The sequence below is a fragment of the Trachemys scripta genome, chromosome 12 (genome assembly GCF_013100865.1).
Source record: "Trachemys scripta elegans isolate TJP31775 chromosome 12, CAS_Tse_1.0, whole genome shotgun sequence".
Lineage (NCBI taxonomy): Eukaryota > Metazoa > Chordata > Testudines > Emydidae > Trachemys > Trachemys scripta.
In genome coordinates, this window is record NC_048309.1 from 20284232 (window position 1) to 20306241 (window position 22010).

The 22010-nt window shown below is 51.2% G+C and overlaps 1 protein-coding gene across 2 annotated transcripts in view; it reads right to left on the bottom strand.

The window, feature by feature from the left end:
- Positions 1-2066: 2066 nt before the first annotated feature.
- SRC (SRC proto-oncogene, non-receptor tyrosine kinase) overlaps positions 2067-22010 on the bottom strand; it is a 72794-nt gene continuing 52850 nt past the window's right edge. For both annotated transcript variants that reach the window (XM_034786969.1, XM_034786970.1), the window contains 9 exons: positions 19852-19950; positions 18802-18905; positions 12753-12902; positions 11345-11500; positions 10508-10687; positions 9312-9388; positions 8014-8167; positions 6973-7104; positions 2067-6490 (listed from right to left, as the gene is read on the bottom strand). In XM_034786969.1, the coding sequence (XP_034642860.1) occupies positions 6282-6490; positions 6973-7104; positions 8014-8167; positions 9312-9388; positions 10508-10687; positions 11345-11500; positions 12753-12902; positions 18802-18905; positions 19852-19950 (1261 nt within the window). In that variant the 3' untranslated portion in view covers positions 2067-6281. The remainder of the gene's footprint in view (positions 6491-6972; positions 7105-8013; positions 8168-9311; positions 9389-10507; positions 10688-11344; positions 11501-12752; positions 12903-18801; positions 18906-19851; positions 19951-22010) is intronic.

Here is a 22010-nt window from a genome sequence, read left to right on the forward strand (position 1 = left end):
AGCAGCTGGAGATTTTACAAAACACTTAACAAGTTACAATAGCAGAAGAATACCTTGTACGGGGTTATTTATTTCCCTGAGTCAATGCCAAAGAGCATCAGACTCACTAGGTAAAGCGATTCCTCTTTAGTTTATTGGCTTAAAAAATAAAATTGGCAAAACACACAGTCTCTCCGTCCTGCTGCCTACAGGGTATTAGTCAGATTCAATGCCAGTATCCAGCCCTAAGACATAAACAGACCCTAGGTCCTCTCCTGGCCGCACACAGGAGGGTCACCCTGCTCTACCACCCTCTAGATCATGCACAATGGAGAGGGGTTTACTCTGAACCTGGGACAAAAAAGAATTCAAAGAATCCTGCTCTGTTCTTCTTCAAAGCTTGCCAAAGACAGGGGAAGAGCATCCCGTATTCACTTAAATTATTAATAGTCATTATTGCTACACCAGCTGTAGTAAAATCAGACAGAGCTGGAAACAATCCGTGTTTAAGTCATTCTATTCCCCCATCTTTCTTTGAAAAACGTACATATTAAAAAAAAAAAAAAAAAAAAGTCTTTTCAGTATGTACATCTGCCGTTACCTCCTCCCCCCAGCTTCCGTCAGCCTGCTGTTCTTCAGCGTATTCCAATTTTTGTTTCTGAAGCAACAATTTCTCCTTGGTGGTAGGTGTTTAAAGATATATTATATAAATTATACAAGCATCATTGGCACAACACACACTTAATGCCCCTCCCCCCACACACATACTTTCTGTGCATGTTAGAAACCTTACAAAAAAAGGGGGCGGGAATCTGATCTCGCTAGGAATTAGGATTTCTCCACAACTGCTCAACATATGTAAAAAGACACAGAACATGAAAAAGGGACCCAGAGTCCCTGCTCATAAATGCAGAAATCTAGACACAGCAACTTTTATGCTGTGCAGAAGGACTTTTTAGTTTAAGTCCAAAATTCATTTAAAAGAATACAGAAAATTAACATTCTAACCAAGAAAGGTAGGAACTTTTCTTGGAGATGAGTGGAAACTCAGCCTTTTCAAGAGAGAACAAACCAGTTTTAATAAATAAGAGTGAGATGCAGGGCTAGGTATGTGTTTTCATCAGTCCCATTTTCACTGAACTGCGGGTTTAAAAAGGGGGAGGGGGAGGGGACAAAACAAAACAAAAGCCTAAAAGAAAGATTCTCATTTGGGTCCCAGCATCTCTGGGAGAAAATGAACTACCCCTCCCACCATGCCCAGGTTTGGAAGAGAATGCCAGTGAAGCTAGATTTCTAGCCACATTTGAGTGGATAGGTTGGGAAGACACAATTACCTCACCCCTCTGCACCTGCTTGTCCCCTGCTGGACGGGGAGGGTTTTATTCTGAGAGGCCAAGGCTGGTGCCACATCAGTTAATGGGAGTTGTGTCCTGGATTTCAGTGGGGCCGTACGGGGCTGCAAGAGCTCAGGAGAAGGCGGCTTTAAAAAGAGTCTACAAAGCCAGGATGGAGTCACACTCCGCCTAATTTTCTGACCCTACTGATGTTTAATCACAAAGGCATATCAGCAATACAGACAAGATACGTGAGTTAAAGCTGATCTATAAACAGCAGCACTGTTAGAATATCTCCCAAGGTTGCTTGCATTGTACTATGACCAGGCAGGGGAAGAGGGGACTGAAGGACAGATCCCATTGAAACCAACTGGAGTTTTGGCACAGATGGCAGTGGAAGGAGGATTTAGCCCACATGCAGCCAGTCAGCTCCATGAATGCCCCTGGACACTTCTCACACCCCACTAGCTCCACCTGGGGGATTCACCACAGCTGCCAAGACATTTCTGCAACTTGCAGTTGTGATACACAAGGGCCTGGCACATGGTGGAGATTTGGCTCAATTGCCCTAAAGATGAGGATCGATCCCAACATGGAAAAAGCATTAGGGCCATGAAGGAAGAAAATGTATGGAAAATACCAAAACCCACTTTGCTCCACAGGCTGGGGTGGTCAGGGACTGGGGGAAGCACATCAGAATCAATCACTTGAGTCCACTTTCAAGGTCATGCGTGGCTGCGCGTCATGCTTTTCTTGGGTTGTTTTTTTTTTTAAATCCCATGTGCTTCTGAGATTTCACTCCCCCCAGCCGGCATTTCTCCAGGGGAAGGATTTGTGCCTGCCCAGCACTCCTTAACACTCCCCAGAAAAGAAGTTCTCCTCTGCATCAAGAACTGGCAGCTGAGCCAGACCAAACCCAGCCTTGGGCAGAATGGATCATGTTGAACTTACAATTCTGGAGAACAGAGGGTCAGGAGTCACTCTCGGCCAGTGTGCCAAAGCACCCACAGGACAGATGCCACCTAAAGGAAGCAGTTAGGACAGCCCTTGTTTGGGACAGCTAAACCCTTTGAATAATGCATGGACTAAGTGGGCCACAGGTTGGGCTTGGAGCACAGTCCCTCAGTTGCCAAAGGGGTTCGGTCCTTGGGGGATTATTGGCATACTGAAGAGCATCCAAAAACACAGACAAACACGAGCGAGTAATGACAACAACCAAAGCCTTGCGGGCAAATGGCAAAGAATTCCAGTTACGTCCAATTGCAGACACGAGTGTTAGCTTCGAAAAAACACATGCAACTAATTCAACAGGGGGCTCTGGGTGAGCACCCAGGCGACTCGAGGGCTATGTACAAAACCAGGCTATTTTACAGCGCATTAGAAGTTCTCCCTTTTAAGACGCCATTACTCCCACAGAAAGCTGCTGGGCTGCTCCCGTTGAACAGCGTAACTTTGCTAGAAAGAGGTGATTTGAATAGGGCTTCGGTGGCTGCTTGGGTTTGATAGTTTGTTTAAAGAATCATCCATCATGAGGTGGAGGCAGGAGCAAGATCGGTCATTGAAAACCGTCAAACTCAGAAGCATCTCCAGCCCCTGGATGTGACGTAGGAAAGGGCAGTCCTGCAGCCCCTTTCTACCTCCCCACCCCTCCGAGCACCCTCCCTTCTAGAGGCTGGCCAAGCAGATCTCAGTCCTGCTCCAAGGACTGGCCTCCACCACATGGGGCTTTATGACTGGAACTCATTTAGAATGAAGAAATCCTTAAGGACTGAGCAGGTGGGACCTCGCCTGGCGCATTTGGAGATCTGGGCCGAAGACCAGCCAGCTGTCTTGGCCAAGGATGGGACGGTGTCTTTTGCGGTCTCTCCTGTCTTTGGCACAGCACCTGCCCATTAATGACACTTTGCCCACATGGGCACCATTTGCTATTCCACCTCCCTGCCTCTCTCATTCTGACATTCCAGGTCTACCCCAAAGGGGGAAAAAGTGCTGCTGAGCAGCAAGGAGCCTTTCTTCTGCAGCAAAAAGAAACGGGACTGCTGTTCCCTCGGCCGTGCTTAGGCCTCACCTCCAAAACGGGGGTGCGCGCTGCCAGCACACAACTGCATTAGGGCACCATATTGATCGAGATGGAGCCCCAGGGCATTCTAGAGTTAACGAGAGTTGGGGTTCCCTCCCTCCCCCACTGAAGAGAGTGGGCCTTTTGCTTAGCACTTTCACTGACAGGCCAGGCTCACTCTCCATTTTAACACTCCCCGCTGCAGATCTCAGCACAGCATTCCTCCATTGTCCATTTGGACCGGTAGCTGAGACACAGATCTTTCATTTGCAGAGTTGTCCTAGACTGCAACTAAATGACCTGAATCCAAGAATCTTACTGCCCTGCATACAATCCATCCAGCTGCCTATTCTGCCTGGCAGCTAAGAGCAGATGGAGAGTTGTCTCTTGACCCGTGGCTACTGTAATCTCTCCTGCACCATGACTGACTTGGCTGTAGATGGCCTATTAGCTTCTCTATCAGGGTCAGGGTCACCAGAAAACCCCCCTTGACAGCAGCTTGAGCTAGAACTGGTGTCTGAATCTGCCTTCCACCAGATCTCTCCGCCTGAGGAAACAGCAGAAGAGAAGAGAAGATCAGCAGTGATCTGGCAAGAAGGGATTCCTTAGAGATTTTAATAACTATATACACACAGGGCAAAGCTTGCAAACTTAAGTCTGCTGTTTATTCACAAGCCTGATGAAAAATACAACCAGCCACTTGTGTGTCAACTGCTGTCAAGGTAGCCTCTGCCACGTGGCTGCATAAATACAAGCATGGAAGCCACTCGTGCACCATCAGAGAGAGCGTGAATTGGGAGCAACCAGCTGTTTGCTGAAGAAAGTACTTAGGATCCAATCCTAGAGAGTGCTGAGCAACCTGAGCTCCCAAGGATTTCAGTGGGAAGTGAGGGCTCTTAGCAACTTACAGAATCAGGCCCTTCCTCCTCCCTTTCCCCACCAAGGCTTGGAACAGAGATTTTGCATGATTTCTGCATTCATAGGCCCGAGGCCAGTCGGCAGCAAGGGCACAACTAGGCCAGACACCAATACACAATGAGGCAAGGAGGTTGCTTCCCTACCTTACCATGCTGTACACAGGGCAGGTACAAAGATCCCACCAGGATTCCAAAAGATCTCAGCTCCAGCTGCTGAAGCACGGGGTTGAGTGGAAGCACTGCACTAGTGATCTTCCCCATGGGAGCCCTTTCCCAGACCCTCACCTGCACCCACGGAAAACAGCCATGGAAGCCGGGCTAAAGCAGCAGAATCCAGAGTTTTAACTTTTAGGCAGGGTCTGGAGTTTAGGTGATGCCCCCTGGTCGCTCAAGACCAATTATGGAGTGAAGATGGAGGGGAAGGCCCCTCTGCTCTCAGGCAGAATGGAGACTTCACCTCCACCCTGAATGCATCCATAAGTAGTTCTTGAAACCACGCCCCCAAGGAGTGGGTAATGCACTCCCAGGAGTCTCCTGAACTCAGCAGCCTGTGGAGGATAAGACAATGGGGCACAGCCAGGGCCCCATTACCCTAGGTAAGCTAGCTCCACATCAGGCCTTGATTCAGACACAAAGAACCCTTTGCTGGGCAGAGGCTTTCCTGACTGTGGCAGAGTTGGCGTGAACACCAAAGTGTCCCAAGAATGACCACCCCTGCTTCTCTGGCACTAAAAGCCTTGGAGTAAACGAAGATGCATCTGAATGAGTGGAATGAGGAGAGGCAGGAGGGTCTGGCTGAGTGTTCTCCAGGTGAGCTGCTTAGGGTGCTGGCTGGAAGACCAGGGGTACTTTGTTGAAGAATACCCCTCAAAGCAATAGGGGGTTGGCAGCAAGGGTAGGAAAAAGGAGAGGTATCCTGCCCCATTGGCATTTGCCTTAGTGTGTCTCTAAGAAGTAGTCATCAAGATTACAAGGTTCCCTTCGCTGGGTCAGACGAGACTGGAAGACAGAAACCTGCAGCTCATGATCTAACATGGTCCCGATACAAGTCAGAAGTCACTGGCCCCATGAGCAGCAACAGTGAACACTAATGCAGCTACACGTGCAACTCGGCCATGAAGTCCTTCTAGCTCTCCAGTAGAATCTCGCCCGCGGAGAAAAATCACCTCACGAGCCTCCAGGCGCAGTCAGCATCCCTGATCCAAACTCACATGTGCCTGGGACCTGCAGCAAGGCAAGGGGGCTGGCGCTAGTGTCCCAATGCCACAGCCCTGTACACCAGCAGGATGGGGTAGTGGAGACCGAGTCATGCGAGCACTGAAATGTGAGTGTCCTCTCTGGAAGAGTCTCTCAGTCTGAAACCACAAACATTCCTGTAGCGAACTGCAGCCAAGTTTGCTCTGGGAACAGGTGTAGGGAGCAGAGAGGTACGGGGGGAACCTTGTGCTGGTTTAAAAGAAAAGAGAGAGGCTGGAAGCTGCGTGATCGGAGATTGAAAGGTGTCGATCTGTAGCACTAGCATCCAGTCCCAGCAGAGCCAAGCGCTCCAGTGAGAGGCAGGCTGCAAGGAAGCCTAGGTCGTTGTTAGACAGAGGTTGTCTAATGCCTTTCATTGCACTTCAGAACTACTAGGAGGAAGACCCCTGAAGGCCCCTCCAGCTTCTGCACAGACCTTCCCTCCTGGGTTTCTTCTGGAAAGGCTCCTTCTCCAACCCCCAGTCACTGCACACAGCCAATTCCCTTCAGATTCATCTCCAGGTCAAATGGCCACTTTGTTAAACACAGACCATAAATCAGTAATTCGTGATCGGGAGAACCCAGCCCCCTCCACCTTGCGGGGCTAAAAAGCACCAGTCCCACCCTCTGGAAGAAGGGCTAGTCACCAGAACCAGACTCTGCAAGGAGTTCCTGAGATGCCGTGTGTCTTGTGACATGTGCATGGACACACCAGGAGGAGAGCAAGGTCTTTGGCACCAGGAGCCATCCCCACGTCTATAGGTTCTCGCCTGGCTGGTACTGGGGCTCTGTCGATGTGAAGTAGTCCTCCAAGAAAGCCTGAAGGTACTCGAAGGTGGGCCTTTCCTCTGGGTCCTTCCTCCAACACTGACACATCAGATCGTGCAGTGATTCGGGGCACTCTGGAGGACAGGGCATCCGGTAGCCACGTTCCACCTGGTCCAGCACCTCCCGGTTAACCATACCTGATAGCCAAGAGAGGGAATAGTGAGACATACCAGGGCTAGCTGACTTGACTAAGATCGTGTAGCTAGTCTGTGGTAGAGCTAGGAACTGAACCTTGATATTCTGCTAGCTAGATCTTCTTCAGCCCTAAATACAGCCAGTCACTCACTCCAAGCATGAATGGGAGAAGAACTTGATCCAAGGCAGGAGGTCTGGGCCTTCACTCAAGGCTCAGAGAACATCTTCGTCCAAGTACAAGACCCTCCTCAGGTCTTTCCCACCATGGGGAAGGCCTCATTATCCACCCCCATCCCTAAGCAGTGGCAGAAACACCACAGCAAGTTTCTCCATTGAGATGAGCCTAGGAGTCACCATGGCAACTTAGACAAAACACTTCTCCATAGATCAGCTGGGATCTGCCACAGCCTGAGCTGATATCAGAGCCTGCAATGGCCAGCGACTGCATAGGACCTCCTGGTGTCTAGTCGGTACCTACTCTTACCTGGATATGGCACTCTGCCCTTCGTGGTCAGCTCAGTCAATAGGATTCCAAAGGACCAGACATCTGACTTGATCGTAAACCTGCCATACAAAGCAGCTTCCGGGGCTGTCCACTTAATGGGGAACTTGGCACCTAAGCAACAGAGATAGAAAATAAGATTCAGATGCAATCAACCTGTATGTCCTACACATGGAGAACAGAGGGATAGTGACACCACAATGGGTGTCAGCTGAGCGCTACTCTAGGTGGGAGGTTTCACCAGCCGGACTTGCAGATCTCCGTTCAGAGGACTAGGCTACAGAACTAGCATTGGAGAAAAGTTATGCCTGCCCCCTCTGCAGTCCGTGGCACTAGTGACGGTGATTGCTTCCCCCTCAGCTCTTACAGGGACAGCAAGCACCTTATTAAGTTCTCATATCTAGGCAGGGGACAGAGCCTGCATCAGGAGTAAGTCTGAAAAGCATAAGGTAGGGTCCCAAATCCCATCCCCTTCACTTTCCAATAGCACCAGCAGGGAAGGGTGAGTAGAAGCAGGTGAACAGGAGTTAAAGTGCTGGTTTAATGGAGCAGCAGGGTCACACCATACACATCTGAGCACAGGAGTGTGACTGCAGACTCCTGAGAACTGCTGGATCAAGAGCCCTGCAGAGCCATGTCCCTCCACACCTGCAATCTGTGCAGGCTCCCTCACTGGCTGGGGGCAAGGGATTACTTCAGCCTCCATGCCCTGTTTAAGTACTTGGCCCCTCTGCAGAGACCACCCATGCCAGCGGGGCAGTCTATGCAGTGTGGGGGCCCGCCTGCAGGGAACCAGACAGACCCACAAAGAGTGGCTGGAAGGCAACAATTGAGTCATTCCTCAGCTGGTCTAGACTTGAACCTAGGAGCACATACCAATGGCTTGTGCCACCTTGCTCTCACCTGCCCTGCCCTGCTCCGCTTGGAAATGCTAAGCAGTTTGGGCCTCAGTCATTTCCATTTTCCACAGCTCCCTTTGACGCCCGCACGCAAAGGCTATGTACCCCCTCCCATTCCCCATACCTTGCCTGGCCGTGTATTCATTGTCCTCAATCAGACGGGCCAAGCCGAAGTCGGCTACCTTGCACACCAGGTTTTCCCCCACCAGGATGTTGGCAGCTCGGAGATCCCGATGGACGTAGTTCATCCTCTCCACGTATGCCATTCCAGATGCGATCTGTAGCCCACACCCGGGACAGTGCGCAGAGAACGTTAGATACTACAGGACACGCACTAGACCTCACAACTGTGCTCGTGTTAATGCAGAGCTGCCTGCAGCTGCCTTGGGGGCATGGTAAACGTAGCCGGCACTCCAGCAGCAACCTGGGAGGCTCTGCCGGAGGTGGAATAGAGGTGGTAAAGTGGCAACCCAACATCAGCCCGGGGCCTGGGTCACGCTGAGCTGATGGGACTTGGAAGGGGCTCGCAGTTATTTTGCGATGCTTTGTCAGGCGAATGCAGGTTTGTGGCCATAAATAAGACACCGGGAGGGGGAAGGACGGGACACGACAAAAGCCTGGCAGTGATGAGGGATTTTCTTCCCCGGGATTCTACATGAAATACCACCCAGAGCCCCAGACTGGGGGCCTTTTCTATAGCAGCCAGATCCGGGCAGTAAAATCTGATGGGACCAGTCCAGTGGCAGGAGCCAAGCTAGGGACAACAGCTGCTTTTTGTTCCCGTGTATGCGCCATAGAATCAGGGCTACAGATCTAGCACAGGATCCCTCACGGTTTTCCAGAGTACAGCTCTAAGTTTGTGACCCTCCAGAGCCCTATAAATCTGCTTAGGTCAGGCTGCTATTGACCTTTCACCGCGGAGGTGCCATACACCAGCAACTGCTGGCAAAGACCCAGAAGGCAGGCGAGCCAAAGTCTAGCACTTTCTGGCTCTGGCTGTGCCCTGACCATCCAGTTCCCAGGCCTCGCTTGAGAGAGCAATTGTGGCAGAGAAACAGAAAGGAGATAAGGGCATGTGGGACAGAGGCCGTCCCATTCTGAACAGATTCTTCCTCTCTTCCCTGCCCACCCCACCCCCATGGGATTGCTGGCTTTGAATCGGGTTACCCCCAAATTCAGAAGACAAGGACGTCTCAGGCAGCGCCTCAAACTGTGGGGGACATTTCACTTTGGTGCTAGTAGATTCCTGTTGGCCTTGGATTGCACTCGTGAAGGCTGGCATGATGGTCTTGTCCTCTCTGGCAGCTGGACTCCCACACCCCACTCAGACCAGGCATGAGAAGGCCCGAAGTCCAAGGGCCACAGCAGCCAAGAAGATAAAAGGGAAATTCAAACTGCAGCTCTCCAGTCAGCCAGACCCACCTGAGCCGCCATGTCCACCAGCTGGGGCAGCCGCAGATACTTGCCCATCTCCCCCTTCAGGAAATCCAGTAAGCTCCCTAGGGTGGAAAGGCACAACTGTCAGCTACTGTTAGGAAGGAGTGGACACCAGACTCTCGGCCACTTGATGATGTTTGAGCAGAACAGCAAGGAGGAGTCCTCACATGCAGCTGCCCTTGGGGCTGGGGTGAGGAGTCTTGTGCTAAATACTAGATGTTTAGTATTTGTGCTAAACCAATCTGCAGCCACCTGGGATTTCATTGCTGCACATTACAGCCACTTGGAATGCCATGGCAACAGTAGGGACAGAATCCAAATCCTCCTGCTCCAAAAAAAAAAAAACAAAAAAAAAAAAACCCAAAAAACAAACAAACAAAAAAACCACAGGCCCCTGCCTAAAGACCAATCTGTTAGCAGGACAGGGCCTATGAAACATTGCACAGCTCCAGTTCCATCCAGTCGAGGGCAGCAGTGCATGCACCAGAGTGGGAGCATTGTAAGGCAGGAAGTGGTTATTCCTCTCCTCGCAACCTGTGTCCTCCCCCTCCCCAGTCAGCTCCCAGGCAGGCCGTCTCCTTACCCCTCTGCACTCTAGTGGGTCCCAGCTCCCTTAACTCTATCCTTTCTAGTAGGGAACACTGCACATTGCCACGGGCGGGTGCCGCCGATAAATATCCAACACGCCTTCTATGGAGGAATGGGTAAGGCTGTGCTTAGCTGGCTGGGTCATTTATAGGTCTCCACCTCCGCCCACTAGCACCCGGCTTTCCGTGTATGGGAGCACTATGGAATCCGTTTTAGGGAGAGATTCCTTCCAGCTCCCTCAGGTGGTTGCATCTCGCTGCTGCCGGTGGCCAGTGCAGCTTGCCCTACATGCTTCTCTCTGCTCACACAGGAGGTTCAGTTACAAATAGGAAGCAGTTCCTCAGTTATCAGAGCCTATGACCAGGGCCGGCTCCAGGGTTTCTGCCGCCCCAAGCAGCAAAAAAAAGCCACGAGTGCGATCTGCGGCAATTCGGTGGCTGGTCCTTCGCTCTGAGAGGGAGTGAGGGACCCGCCGCCGAAGAGCCAGACGTGCCACCCCTCTCCGTTGGCCGCCCCAAGCACCTGCTTGCTGGGCTGGTGTCTGGAGCTGGCCCTGCCTATGACTGCCCCAGCCCTGGGTGCCAGGCACTCACCTTTGCTCATGTACTCCGTTACAATGTAAATGGGCTCCTCCGACACCACCGCATACAGCTGAACCAGCTTCTCGTGACGGAGTTTCTTCATCACCTGGGCCTCCTGCAGAAATGCCTCTGGAGACATGGTGCCGGGTTTCAGAGTCTTTATGGCCACCCGGGTGGTGCCATTCCAGGTCCCTGGAGCAGAAGCCAGAGCCAGTTTATGAAGCAGCCCCTGGAGGATTAGGCACTGCCTTTACAGGCGCTCACCTAGCACACCGCCTTCAGGGGCGCGGTGCCCAGCACCCAGTCACAGCCAGATTATGCCATGACACACTAGCAACAGGATGTGCAGGGATGATGCTGCACCAGGCGTGGAAGTGCTACAAGTGCCTGAGCCTGACTAGTACAGGGAGAGCTGCAGATTTCACCGCATCCCACCCGACTTCTGACACATCAGCATTCCTTGGCCAGCGCTCACTGCACTGGCCGCAATCCACGGCTCTCCGACGGTGCTAGAAGTTATTCCCTCCCATTCCATTTATACCGCCTGTTTGATGGAAAGAGAGACGCTCCCTCAGAGCGCCCTAGGGGGCACTTTCAGCACTGGGGAAGCTTCGCATCCCTCCAATGAGCACCCCTTCTCCCACCCAGGTGGGAGACATCAGCCAGGAAGGAGGGATTACTCAACTTGCTGCAAGGAATAACAAAGGCTGAAATTCCTATTCTCTCATCCAGCCCTCGCTGTCAGAAATCCAGCTGGCTCATTAACAAGTCAAGAGGAGCAGACACTCCATGGCCCAGGCACCTGCTGCTGCCGCCGCCTTAGGCGTGTGTATTTGGAGGAATCCTTACCCATCCACACTTCTCCAAAGCAGCCTTGCCCCAGTTTCACCTCCAGTCGCAGAGACTCCCTGGGGATTTCCCAAGCATCCTTAGCAAGTCCTTGCGTTTGGGGCTTGGCAGTTGGGCACACGTTCGTGAGACGGTGGCACAAGCCATCAGCATGTTCTGGCAAGGGGGAAGATAGACAGGCATGAAGGGGAGTTTAGATAGACGGCATCTTCACCGGAAGTCCTGCCAGCCTCCAAAGCGGCAGAGTCTGTTCTGATCATCATCCCCTCCCTTCTTACTTAAAATCCCATTATTTGGCTCTTCCCCATTTTATTTCAGTGGGAAGGGTGCCTGGGACCCTTTTGCCTGGGGTGCTACATTCCATGTGGAAGACAACATCCCCCCTCCAGACTTCAAATGGAGCCTGCCATTCACTGCTTACCTGCTACGGCATTAAGGCCAGAGGTCTCCAGGGGGTCGTTCTCTGCATTGCAGAGGGGAGTGAGAAAACACAGTCTTCCTTCCTTGATAATTTCCCTCTTAACATCTAGTATTTGTCTCCCCTGCTGAGACATGACATCTGCTTACGAGACAAGGGCTAGAGAGGAGGGATCCTCAGGTTTACTCCCTCTATCTAAAATCACCAAGTCTCCTGGCATCCTGTATGTTTTCAGGGAAGTGGAAACAGACCTTTGGCTTCTCTTTTTGGTTGCTTGACCTGCCAAAATAAAGCTGGGGGCCAACCCCAGGCCTTCCATCCCCACCACAATGCAGCCCTGGGGCTTTCTATACTGGGAATTTTTTTATTGGCAAAGTTACCCATCATTGCCAACAATGGTGCAGCTGCGTCAGTGGTAGCTTGTAAGGAAGCACTAAGATAGAAGATGTCAGCAGCCCTGTCTAACAAAACCTGATCAGAGCAAGTCTAGAGTGACGCAGTGTTGAATACCAGAAGCTGCAGGAGCCTTGTCCAAACAAGGGTCCCACCACTGCAGCCACTGAGGGAGCTGCTCCAACCTTCTCCCCATTGCGAAGAGAGAGACAGACACAGCCTCAATTCACACGTAAGACCTACATAGCCTGCCCCCCAACTACATCTCTGTGCCTCCGTACACCCTCCTCCGATGTCTCCATCTCCTTCTCCCACTTTCAATGCTGTGCTTTTACCAGGCTGTTCCCCATGCCCCATACACTCGCTGTAACCTCATCTGTCCAGCAGCCCCTTTCCCCTCCTTCAAACCCAACTCTTGGGGCAAGACACGTCCTCCTCTGTCATTACTAACCCACAGGCCCTGCTTTTTCTGAGCGGCTGTCCCAGGCCTGACTACACTTTACTTTGCGTAGGCTGTAAAGGAATGCAGGGCAGGGAATGGGTTCAGCTGCATTCGGTACAAATGTCGGGCGCTGATACCGGTCTCACGACACCTACTGGAGTAATACGCCACCAGCTGCTGCAAGTTGTTGAACTGCGTGCGGGAGGTGATGTAGAAGCCACCGCTGTCCAGCTTGCGGATCTTGTAGTGTTTCACGTTGAGCCCCTTGGCGTTGTCAAAGTCAGAGACCGAGAGGCAGTAGGCACCTGTGGGGAGAGCAGGTGCACCTCAGTCCTCCTCAGTCTTCCTTGAGAGGACACTCCAAGAGCAGGGGGAAAATGACTGAGTAGGATGCAATAGAAGCGTGTCTTATTCCTCTGAGGTTTATAGGAAGGGAATAATATATGGAGATATACCTATCTCATAGAGCTGGAAGGGACCCCGAAAGGTCATTGAGTCCAGCCCCCTGCCTTCACTAGCAGGACCAAATACTGATTTTTGCCCCAGATCCCTAAGTGGCTCCTTCAAGGATTGAACTCACAGTGCTGGGTTTAGCAGGCTAAAGCTCAAATAACTGAGCTATCCCTCCCCCCAAGGGATGGTGGGGTAGGGGCCTGGGCAGGGGCACGCATGCTCTTTAGAGACGTAACTCAGTTGATGTGTCATTCTAAGACTGGGACAAGTTGAACAGTCCTAAGGTAGCCAGTGTGACACAGTAAGACGAGGGGAGAACCAATGCAAACAACTATTGGTTGTGACAGCTGCACATTGCTTTCTCCCTGGTACTGTACAGCCCCATGGTGTGGGAATACACACAGCCTTGCTGGCAGGATCGAGGCTTCCCAGCGGGTGGGACTGTGTCCATGGAAGAGATTCTGGACATGCCAATGCAACAGGACAGCAACTTCATAGCAGGACCCGGGGGAGAGAAATCAAAGTATAGAGGCACCATGTCCTTTGAACAAAGGAGCAGGCAAGGCCAACTCCAGTTGTGGCCTCCAGCTACGTTTTCTCATGCAGTGAGGCTGTCAAGCGCCATAAGCTAACCAGTGTGGGTCAAAAAAATACTTGGAGATGGTAGACCTCCACAGAACACCTAGCCGCTAAGGCAGTGATGCTAGTGATTCACTACCCTGTCAGTGCCCCAGCATGGTGCTGGGACACACTGTGGGGCTTGTCAGAGATGTCGTGCATGAAACATAAGACCTGGCATTACGCCATCCCAGGAGATCCAACGGCAGTATATGATGGGGTCATTAACCCTCAGTGTCTTGGCCAAGTATCAATTCCAGGGTTTACGTTCCGCCTCCCTAAATTCCCCCCTGCAGTTTCTCCTGGATACTGTTCCCTCACTTCTTTCCTAAACTGCTGTGCAGTGCTGCTAGGTGTTCCCAGTTAGCACATTCCAGCCCAGAGGCAGCTGACAAAAATCACACATATCCATCACACCCACTCACACAGGTGTACCCCTGACCACTTCTCTGGCCCATACAGCACGTAATCTTTGTTCCAATTTCACTGGATTGGCTTAACAAGGCATCGACAGGAGAGTGGAGGGGAAGAAACATGAAATGAATAGCACCAAAATGCAGAGTACACAAAAGGGCAGGCACAAAAACCAGCCACTTCCCTTTAAATGGGGACATGGTTCTTCAGTGGAATGTACAGGGAGATGGAGAATATTTTGGTGAGGTGTCTAGGATCAGCTGGCCCTGCTATCACCTCCCTGTGGGGAAGTGAGGGTAAGAGGACAAAGGTGCCTCCCTGTGTGATTCCCGGATGAGGTATGAATAGGAAGAGTCCCTGCTGGCTTACAGGAGCCAAGCCAGGAGAGGGGAAACAGCTGGCAAAAGGGAACGTGACCTCTGGAGCCTTGCTAGTGCTGGTTGGGTTGGCAACAGGGCAAGCAGCCATGTGAGAGGAGCGAAGATGAATGCACGACTGGGAAAGGCTCCAGATAACAACAAAAGCAACAAAGGAGGAATCTGCCTAGGCAGGAACCAGCCGAGTCCCAATCCCCAAAGAGGGGAACAGTTGGATTGTGGGAGCTGGAAGGGTGGGGAGGAGAGCTCTAAGCCCCCCCTTTCTGAGAGGAAGTAAGAGTGTGTTGCGCTGCCATAGCGCCTCGGATGGGTCGTTGCTAGATACGAGTGACAGACCCCTCAGGCTAAAAATCATGTTTAAAGCCAATCTCAATTTTCTTCATCAGCTTCTCAAAGAAAGGGCCCAGGCTAATCCCCAAACCCCAGCACTCTCCAGCTTTGGAGGGCATTGGGATTCTGGAGCTCGGGGGGAGGGGGCTCCAGCCCAGCTCCCAGCACTGCCATGTTTAGGCTGCCAGCTCGGCAGGGGACGGCTGGTGCTTTATTCATATAAACTGTTTTCACTGGAATAAATAAAAAAAAAAAAAGTCATGCGGATTCTAAGACTTAATGAAGTGTTTTCAGGAGCTCCCAGACCTCCATTTGGGGCCAAAATTTGACCAGTGTCCTGTTCATTAACAGGAGCGCCAACCCAAGTGTGCAAAAATAGTGAGTCAGCCCTCCCCCCCCCAAAAAACCATAACATTTTTAAAAATAAAAAGAACCAAAAAAAAGTCTATATGCCTCTGATTCTTGAACCTTTGTGGGGGCAGGTGGAGTGGATAGGGATCACATTTTCCAGCTTTCCTCCGCAACCAGGAAGGGCTAATAAAACCACAAATGTTTCAAAAATCACATGACTCCAGGAGCTGGAACTTCATTGTGAGTCTTGCAGTATTTATTGGGGGGTGAGAACCAGCAAAGTCACGAGAGCTGGCAACCACTGAATCAAGCCTAAAAATACCCCTTGTGAAGTGCAACACCTTCTATGCAGATGGGGAAACACTGGCAGAGCAACAAAGCAATTTGTTCACAGTCTCACAGCGAGCCAGTGACCAAGTTAGGAAGAAAATCCATGTGCCCTGGCTCCCAGTCCCAAACATTATACCACGTAGCCCCCTTAAGGTCTGTCTACACTGCAGCTGGGAGGTGTGATTCCCAGCACGAGTAGACTCCCACTAGCTCTGCTCGAGAAAGCGCATTAAAGAGAGCAGCATGAACATCACAGCACAGGAGGTAGCTCAGACTAGCTGCCCTAGTCCAAGCCTACCCGAGCCCCTGGGTCCGAGCTCAGGCAACTTGCTGGAGCCACCACCAGTGTTGACACTGCTATTTTGAGTGCTCTCCCCTCGTGCAGAGATAGCGCGAGTCAGTCAACTCACACTAAGAACCACACTGTGCAGACCTACCGTCAAAGGGCCTTTTCCACCAAACACTTGGCACTGGACATGGGTGGAAGTAGCACATTGCCTCTACAGACATGTGTCTGACAAAGTGGGTATTCACCCATGAAAGCTTATGCTCCAATACATCTGTTAGTCTTTAAGGTGCCACAGGACTCTTTGTTGCTTTTTACAGATCCAGACTAACACGGATACCTCTGATACCTGATCGTCTTTACAGTATCCAACTGCTCATTGGCAGTAGTACTGAGACAGAGGCATCCCCCAGAGGCCTCGAAGAGCAGATTAGCTTTTCTTCTCACGGGTGCCAACTCCAGCCCTGAAGCACCCACAGAAACAAACAAGTGGGTGCTTAGCACCCCCCAATCAGCTGTTTAGAGGCGTGCAGCAGGTGCAGGGGGCAGGAAGGGGAGCAGGGGCAGGAAGAGGTGGGGAAAGGGTGGGGCCTTGGGGAAAGGGGCAGGGCCTCAGGGCAGAGCAGGGGTGGAGTACCCACCCAGACAGAAGAAAGTCGGTGCCTGTGTTTCATCTCACGCATTCCTACAAACAAGCCTATGAATTAAATCAAGCTATTGCTCCAATGGTCTGAGAAAGGAGAGTGTGCACGTGCTATTTCCATTTTTAAATGTTGGGGGGCAATGGGGGCTCCACCAGTACCCAGGATAGATGCGGGCACTCTAGGCAGGCAAGCAGGGTCAATCCTGGCAAGCGAGTGGTTTGGACTCATTTCAGGGCAAAGAGGCCTCCACATACAAAAATAAAATTCGTAACTTGCATGATCTAGTGAGCTACTGGCAACCTGCTCAACAGACTTGTGCTGTTGTGGAGTGTCGAAAATCCGCCTCAGCACAAATCCAAACCAAGCCAACTCTCAAGCAGCGAAATGTTCCAGGCTTCCTCTTTTTAGTGGCTTAAATGGATTTTTTGCAGCACAAGACAGACAGACTCCCTAGAGCCCTGACCAAATCCTTATATGGGTGGTGACCCTCTGTTAACATAGGTTCACCCAGTCGTTGAAGTGGGAGAAGTTAGTCTGAACTTCCCCTCCTGAACACGCTTTGCTGGAACTCGGGAGATGCAGAGCCGGGAACTGAGCTAACACAGACATCTCGTGTGACCTTGAGAAACTCCCTGGGCCTCAGTTTCTACTCTTCAAAATGGGGATAATCTCCCTTCTTCTCTGTCTGATCTCCAAAGGCTAAGCTCTCGTGGGGAGGGACTGCCTTCCCATGTGTTTGTACAATGCCTGCCACAGAGCCCTGGACCTGGGCAAGATCTCTAGGCACTGCAAGCATGATGGCTGCGTAGCATTGCCACCTAACACCCAGAGATGAGTGCACAACAGAGGAGGGGGAGTGAGTCTGGCACACTTAGGCTGACTTGGGCTACAGCGCTAAGAAAAGCCATGGAAATGTTGCGGCTCTGACAGGAGATTGGGCTTTGAAGCCTAAGGATGGGGATGGGCTTCAGAGCCCAAGCTCCAGCCCACATCTACACAGTTATTTTTAGTTCAGTAACCTGACCCCCACGAGCCTGAGTCTGACCCAGGCTCCGAGACTCTGTGTAGACTCACGCTAGCTCTCCTTGAGCTAGCTACAGTAGCACAGGCAGCAGTGAGCAGTGGCATGGGTTAGCTGTGAGGGGGACAAACCCGTGCCAGATCCCAAGGGTACATACTCAGGGCAGCTCGCCCATGCTGCCAGTCCCTGCTCCCCATGCTTCCACAGCTACACTACTATTTGTAGCACACTAGCTCAACGAGAGCTAGGGCGAGCTGCCGACGCGAGCTGGGAATCACACGCCCAGCTCCAAGCACAGATGAAGCCTACGCCTGAAGCACATGGGAATCCATCTAGAGGGAGGTTGCTACATAAGTTACTATATACCCCCATTTATACCAGTCCTAAACTTCACCATCCCAGAACATCTCATGTCAGCATGCAGAGAGCTGTTTGGGGCCTTGGATTGCACGCTCCAACCCAGCTTGGAGACAGCACCAGAACTCACCCATGTCAGAGACACAACATTCAGCCCTCCTCCCCAGTTATATTAACTAAATACCCCACCCCCAAGTCTAAATCTCTGTACGACTCAGAGCAATTATGCTGCTTGCACGGAGCGCACCCAGGTCAGAGCAAGGCGAGTGAAATCTTAGCAAGCACAAGCACCCAGGGCGGATGTAATTCACAGCCAGGCTCTCTGCTGATGCAGAGGCTGCTGCTGCCCGGGTATAAGCTAGCCTGCTTCACCCCTCAGCCAGGTCCTCACACAGTCTTCATGAAGCAGCTCAAACCCAACAGCCCCTGGCACTACAGGAAGGAGGGAACTGCAGAGTTCTCCGTTGCCATTGGTTACCCAGCTATTCCCAGCTCAGTGACCCAGTTTTTGCACTGTTCTCCCGGAGGGGAAGAGGCGAGCACAAGATCGGAGACTGTTTACACCAGACTTTTCAGTCCCACCCAGCTCTCAACCAATCGGCTGGAGAAAGAGAGGGGGGAACCACCCATTGGAACAGCTGGCTGAGTGGGGACAGATTAAAAGCGCAAGGGTTAAAAGCAAGAAGGTCACCGATTAAGGGTGAGTATTGGCCCTTGGTGCAGGACAAGGGTTCTGGGGGTACTGCAGATAGGCTGCCCCTATAAGCACAGGATAGGGGGCACTATATGGGTTGTGTGCACAGAGAAGGGGGGCCTCTCAGCAATGCCAGCTAGCATCTCCTCATTCCATCTTTGTGAGAGGGAGAACAGAGCCTGGGGAGACACTTGGACCCAGCAGACTGGCCACCCACTGCATTGTGCCTCCAGATCCTGACAGAAGCACCATATAGGGACGGTTCTCCAAGACTTAACCACCCCATAGGCCTTCGCCATGGACCTAAGCGCTGCCGGGGACTCAGTTACCTTTGGTGGTTTCACTCTCCCTGACCAGGAAGGTTCCTCGGGGGTTCTCAGAATTGAGCAGGAGCCGCTCTGACTCCCGGCGAGTGATTTTCCCAAAATACCACCTGGAAGAGCAAGCAACATATCAGCACAAGAAAAACCCCTTGGATTTAGACCCTCTTCATTACGGCTACCACGTTTTAGAGAGGGATGTCCCAACATCCCCTCCCCCATAGCACCGATTGCTAGAACCAAGGGTTGCATTAACAGCCAGAGGCATTCGTCAGAGTTCTCAAATCCCAACGGCCAGGGGGCAAGGGATCTATTGGGAAAGATATAATTAGGTAAACAGCAAAAGCCTCTCCCCCCTAAAGCAATTCTGTGTCATACGCAGTCACTTGTCTTTTTTAATTAAAGTGTCCCCCAGGCATCCCAGCCCAGTGTTACTCCAAGAACTCTGCCCCCCCGCAGATGTGGAGCAGAAAGTGGGTGTTAATTTCACAGCGTAGTGGAAGCTGCAGGAGTGCCTGCAGCAGTGTTCAGATGGGAGTCTGTGTGATTTGGGGTTAGCCCTGTCAAGCCTTCCAGCATGGTGTGTGCAACCTGTCAGGGTAGATTTACATTAAAATTAGTGGTGCAGCCAATTGCACATGCCTAGTTTGCACAGACCACTAGTGGGATTGCATACACAAACAGGGCCATTGCAGGTGCAAGTGTGACTATTGGCATGCTGTCCCTAATTTGCATATGTAAATTAGTCAACATCTTGCCTATGCAATTAAATGCCTATTTGGTCTGAAAAAAATCAGATCCTTTAGGGCCACATCTACTACACAGGCCACCCCTGGGCAGTTGCTCAAGACGGATTTCACTGTATATGGCACAAAAACATATACAGTCTTAACATTTGGCTTTGAGCATGCCTGAGAAAGACAACAAAACATTTAACAGAGTGGCAAGCTCAGAAAGCCCACAAAAACCTTTAGGAGGCTACAAAAAATGTCTGAAAAAAATATACTTGGCAGGCTGTTTGCATTGTTCTTTTAAACTGTCTAAAAAGATTTCAATTACTCTTCAGCCTGGATGGAGTCTGAGGGTGCGACATAGTTACTGGGGATGTAGCCCGTTTGTCCTGTCGTGAGGGAGTGAGCCAGCCACCAGTCTCCTTCCCTGGAAGAGAAATAAAGAGAGACAGACATTCAAAAAGAGGAACTTCTCGAGCAGTGAAGTCATCCCCAAGTAGCTGGCAACCAAGAGTGGACTCCCTGGGCTGGAGGTATTGCAAACAGGCAACCCTGGCCCTTTCAGGGAGCTCACTGGAATTGGGGTTATTTCCAAGCTAGTTCTTCTGGATTGTTTTGCTTAAGTCACCATTGGGTGCCCACAGCTTTACTGAACCAGGAGATGTTCAGAGACCCAAAGCTACAGTCAGATTGGACTGACACCTGATTCAGAGTCAACAGGGCAAGGGAGAAGCTCTCGAAGGTTCAGGGCGAGTTAGTTCAGGTTGGGGTCTGGGTGCTGTGAGCCCTACTGTATGCCCACCTTCCCATGTTCCCTGCAGTCATTACTAGGGTTGCCAAGCTTCCAGGATTGTCCTGGAGTCTCCAGGAATTAAAGATTAATCTTTAATTAAAGATTGTCGTGTGATGAAATCTCCAGGAATCTGTCCAACCAAAACTGGCAACCCTACATTACAGATGAGCAGCGGAATTGTTAGGCCACAGAAAGCATCACACTTTGCTCTCGATATTATTTTTATCATCAACTACAACCGCTCCCATGGCAGTCACTAGAAATTCACCTTGAAGTACCATCTCCAAGGGACCATTAGAATCGCTGGGGGCAATAGCCAAGCTGGCAGGGGAACTAATAACGGAACTTTGCTCACAGAGGGCAGAGCCCGAGGTGCCGAGCACCTGCAATTCCCATCAAAGCCGGGGGGGGATTTACCACTGACCATCATGACAACCCATGGCACCAGCAAACCAAATGCTCTAGGAAATACATTGGCCACAAGGGTCAAATTGCTCCGGTATCAGGGCACCCGACATTAACTCAGAAATGCCATTTGACCAGAGATTCCAGTGCGGATACCACGTTGGTCCCATAAGGCATGCGATGGCCACAGTCACTGTGCGATCACTCTCACATACACACAGCACAGGCGATAGCCTTTTAAATAAGGAAACTCCTTACTTAAAAAGGGCACATCAGATACCCATTGAAAATACCTTTGGAGCCATCTGAATTTGAACCAAGTCTGGCTGAAGTGTGACGCATTGGAAATTCCAGAGAGCAGAAAGAACAGGGAAGCAGAGAAGGAAAAGAAAAAGAAAAGAAAAGAAAAAAGCAAAATGACTGTGATAATTAAAAAAAGCATGCTAGAAAAGACGGCCAAACAAAGGAGACTTGTTTGTTAAATGCAAATCACATAAAAGCAACAAGAAGGAAGAGAGGAAAAAAGGGGAGGGACAGAGCGTGAAAAACAAATGATTGAGGCATGAATGTCACTTAACAGGGCTTGATTGGCGCTGCCATTTACTTTGGTGGCAAAACTCCTTTTGAATTCACTGGGAACAGGATGGTCATGACTGGCGTCAGGTTTCATATAATCTCTCCCGATCACTGATCCTGTATGAGGAGCTTACGTGATTGGGCCAGGAGCTCTACCAGCAGAAATGGATCCAGTCATATAGGTGCCGACTTTGTGGGTGCTCCAGGGCTGGAGAACCCACAGAAAAAAATAGCGGGTACTCAGCACCCACCAGCCACAGCTGTTTGGTGCAAGATTGGCAGCTTGGGGAAGGGTGAAGAACAGCAAGCCGGGGCCTGGGGGCGGGAAAAGGCAGAGTGAGGGCAGGGGGTGGAGCCTCATGGGGGGGGCCAGAGCGCCCCTGGGGAAAGTAAGTCGGTGCCTATGGAGCCATGCTTCAGTACTGGGCTGCATGGGGAGCTCAGAGCTACTTCTGTGGTATCCCAGGAGTCACTTGAAGAAGCTGTCTAGGAGCTCAGTTATTCATGTGGTCGCGCACAAGTTGCTGGCTGCAGCCCTGGTGAGATGTGGTCCATAAGCTTTATGTGAAGCAAGCAAGAGGCACACAGCAGTGGCTCCTGCTCCATGCGGTGCGTGCTCCTCTCTCTCTCTCTCTAAATGACTAACCCTGAAAGCACTCCCTGAATGCCAAGGTGGTTTGGAATGTCTTTATCTTGCAGAATTTCACAAGTGA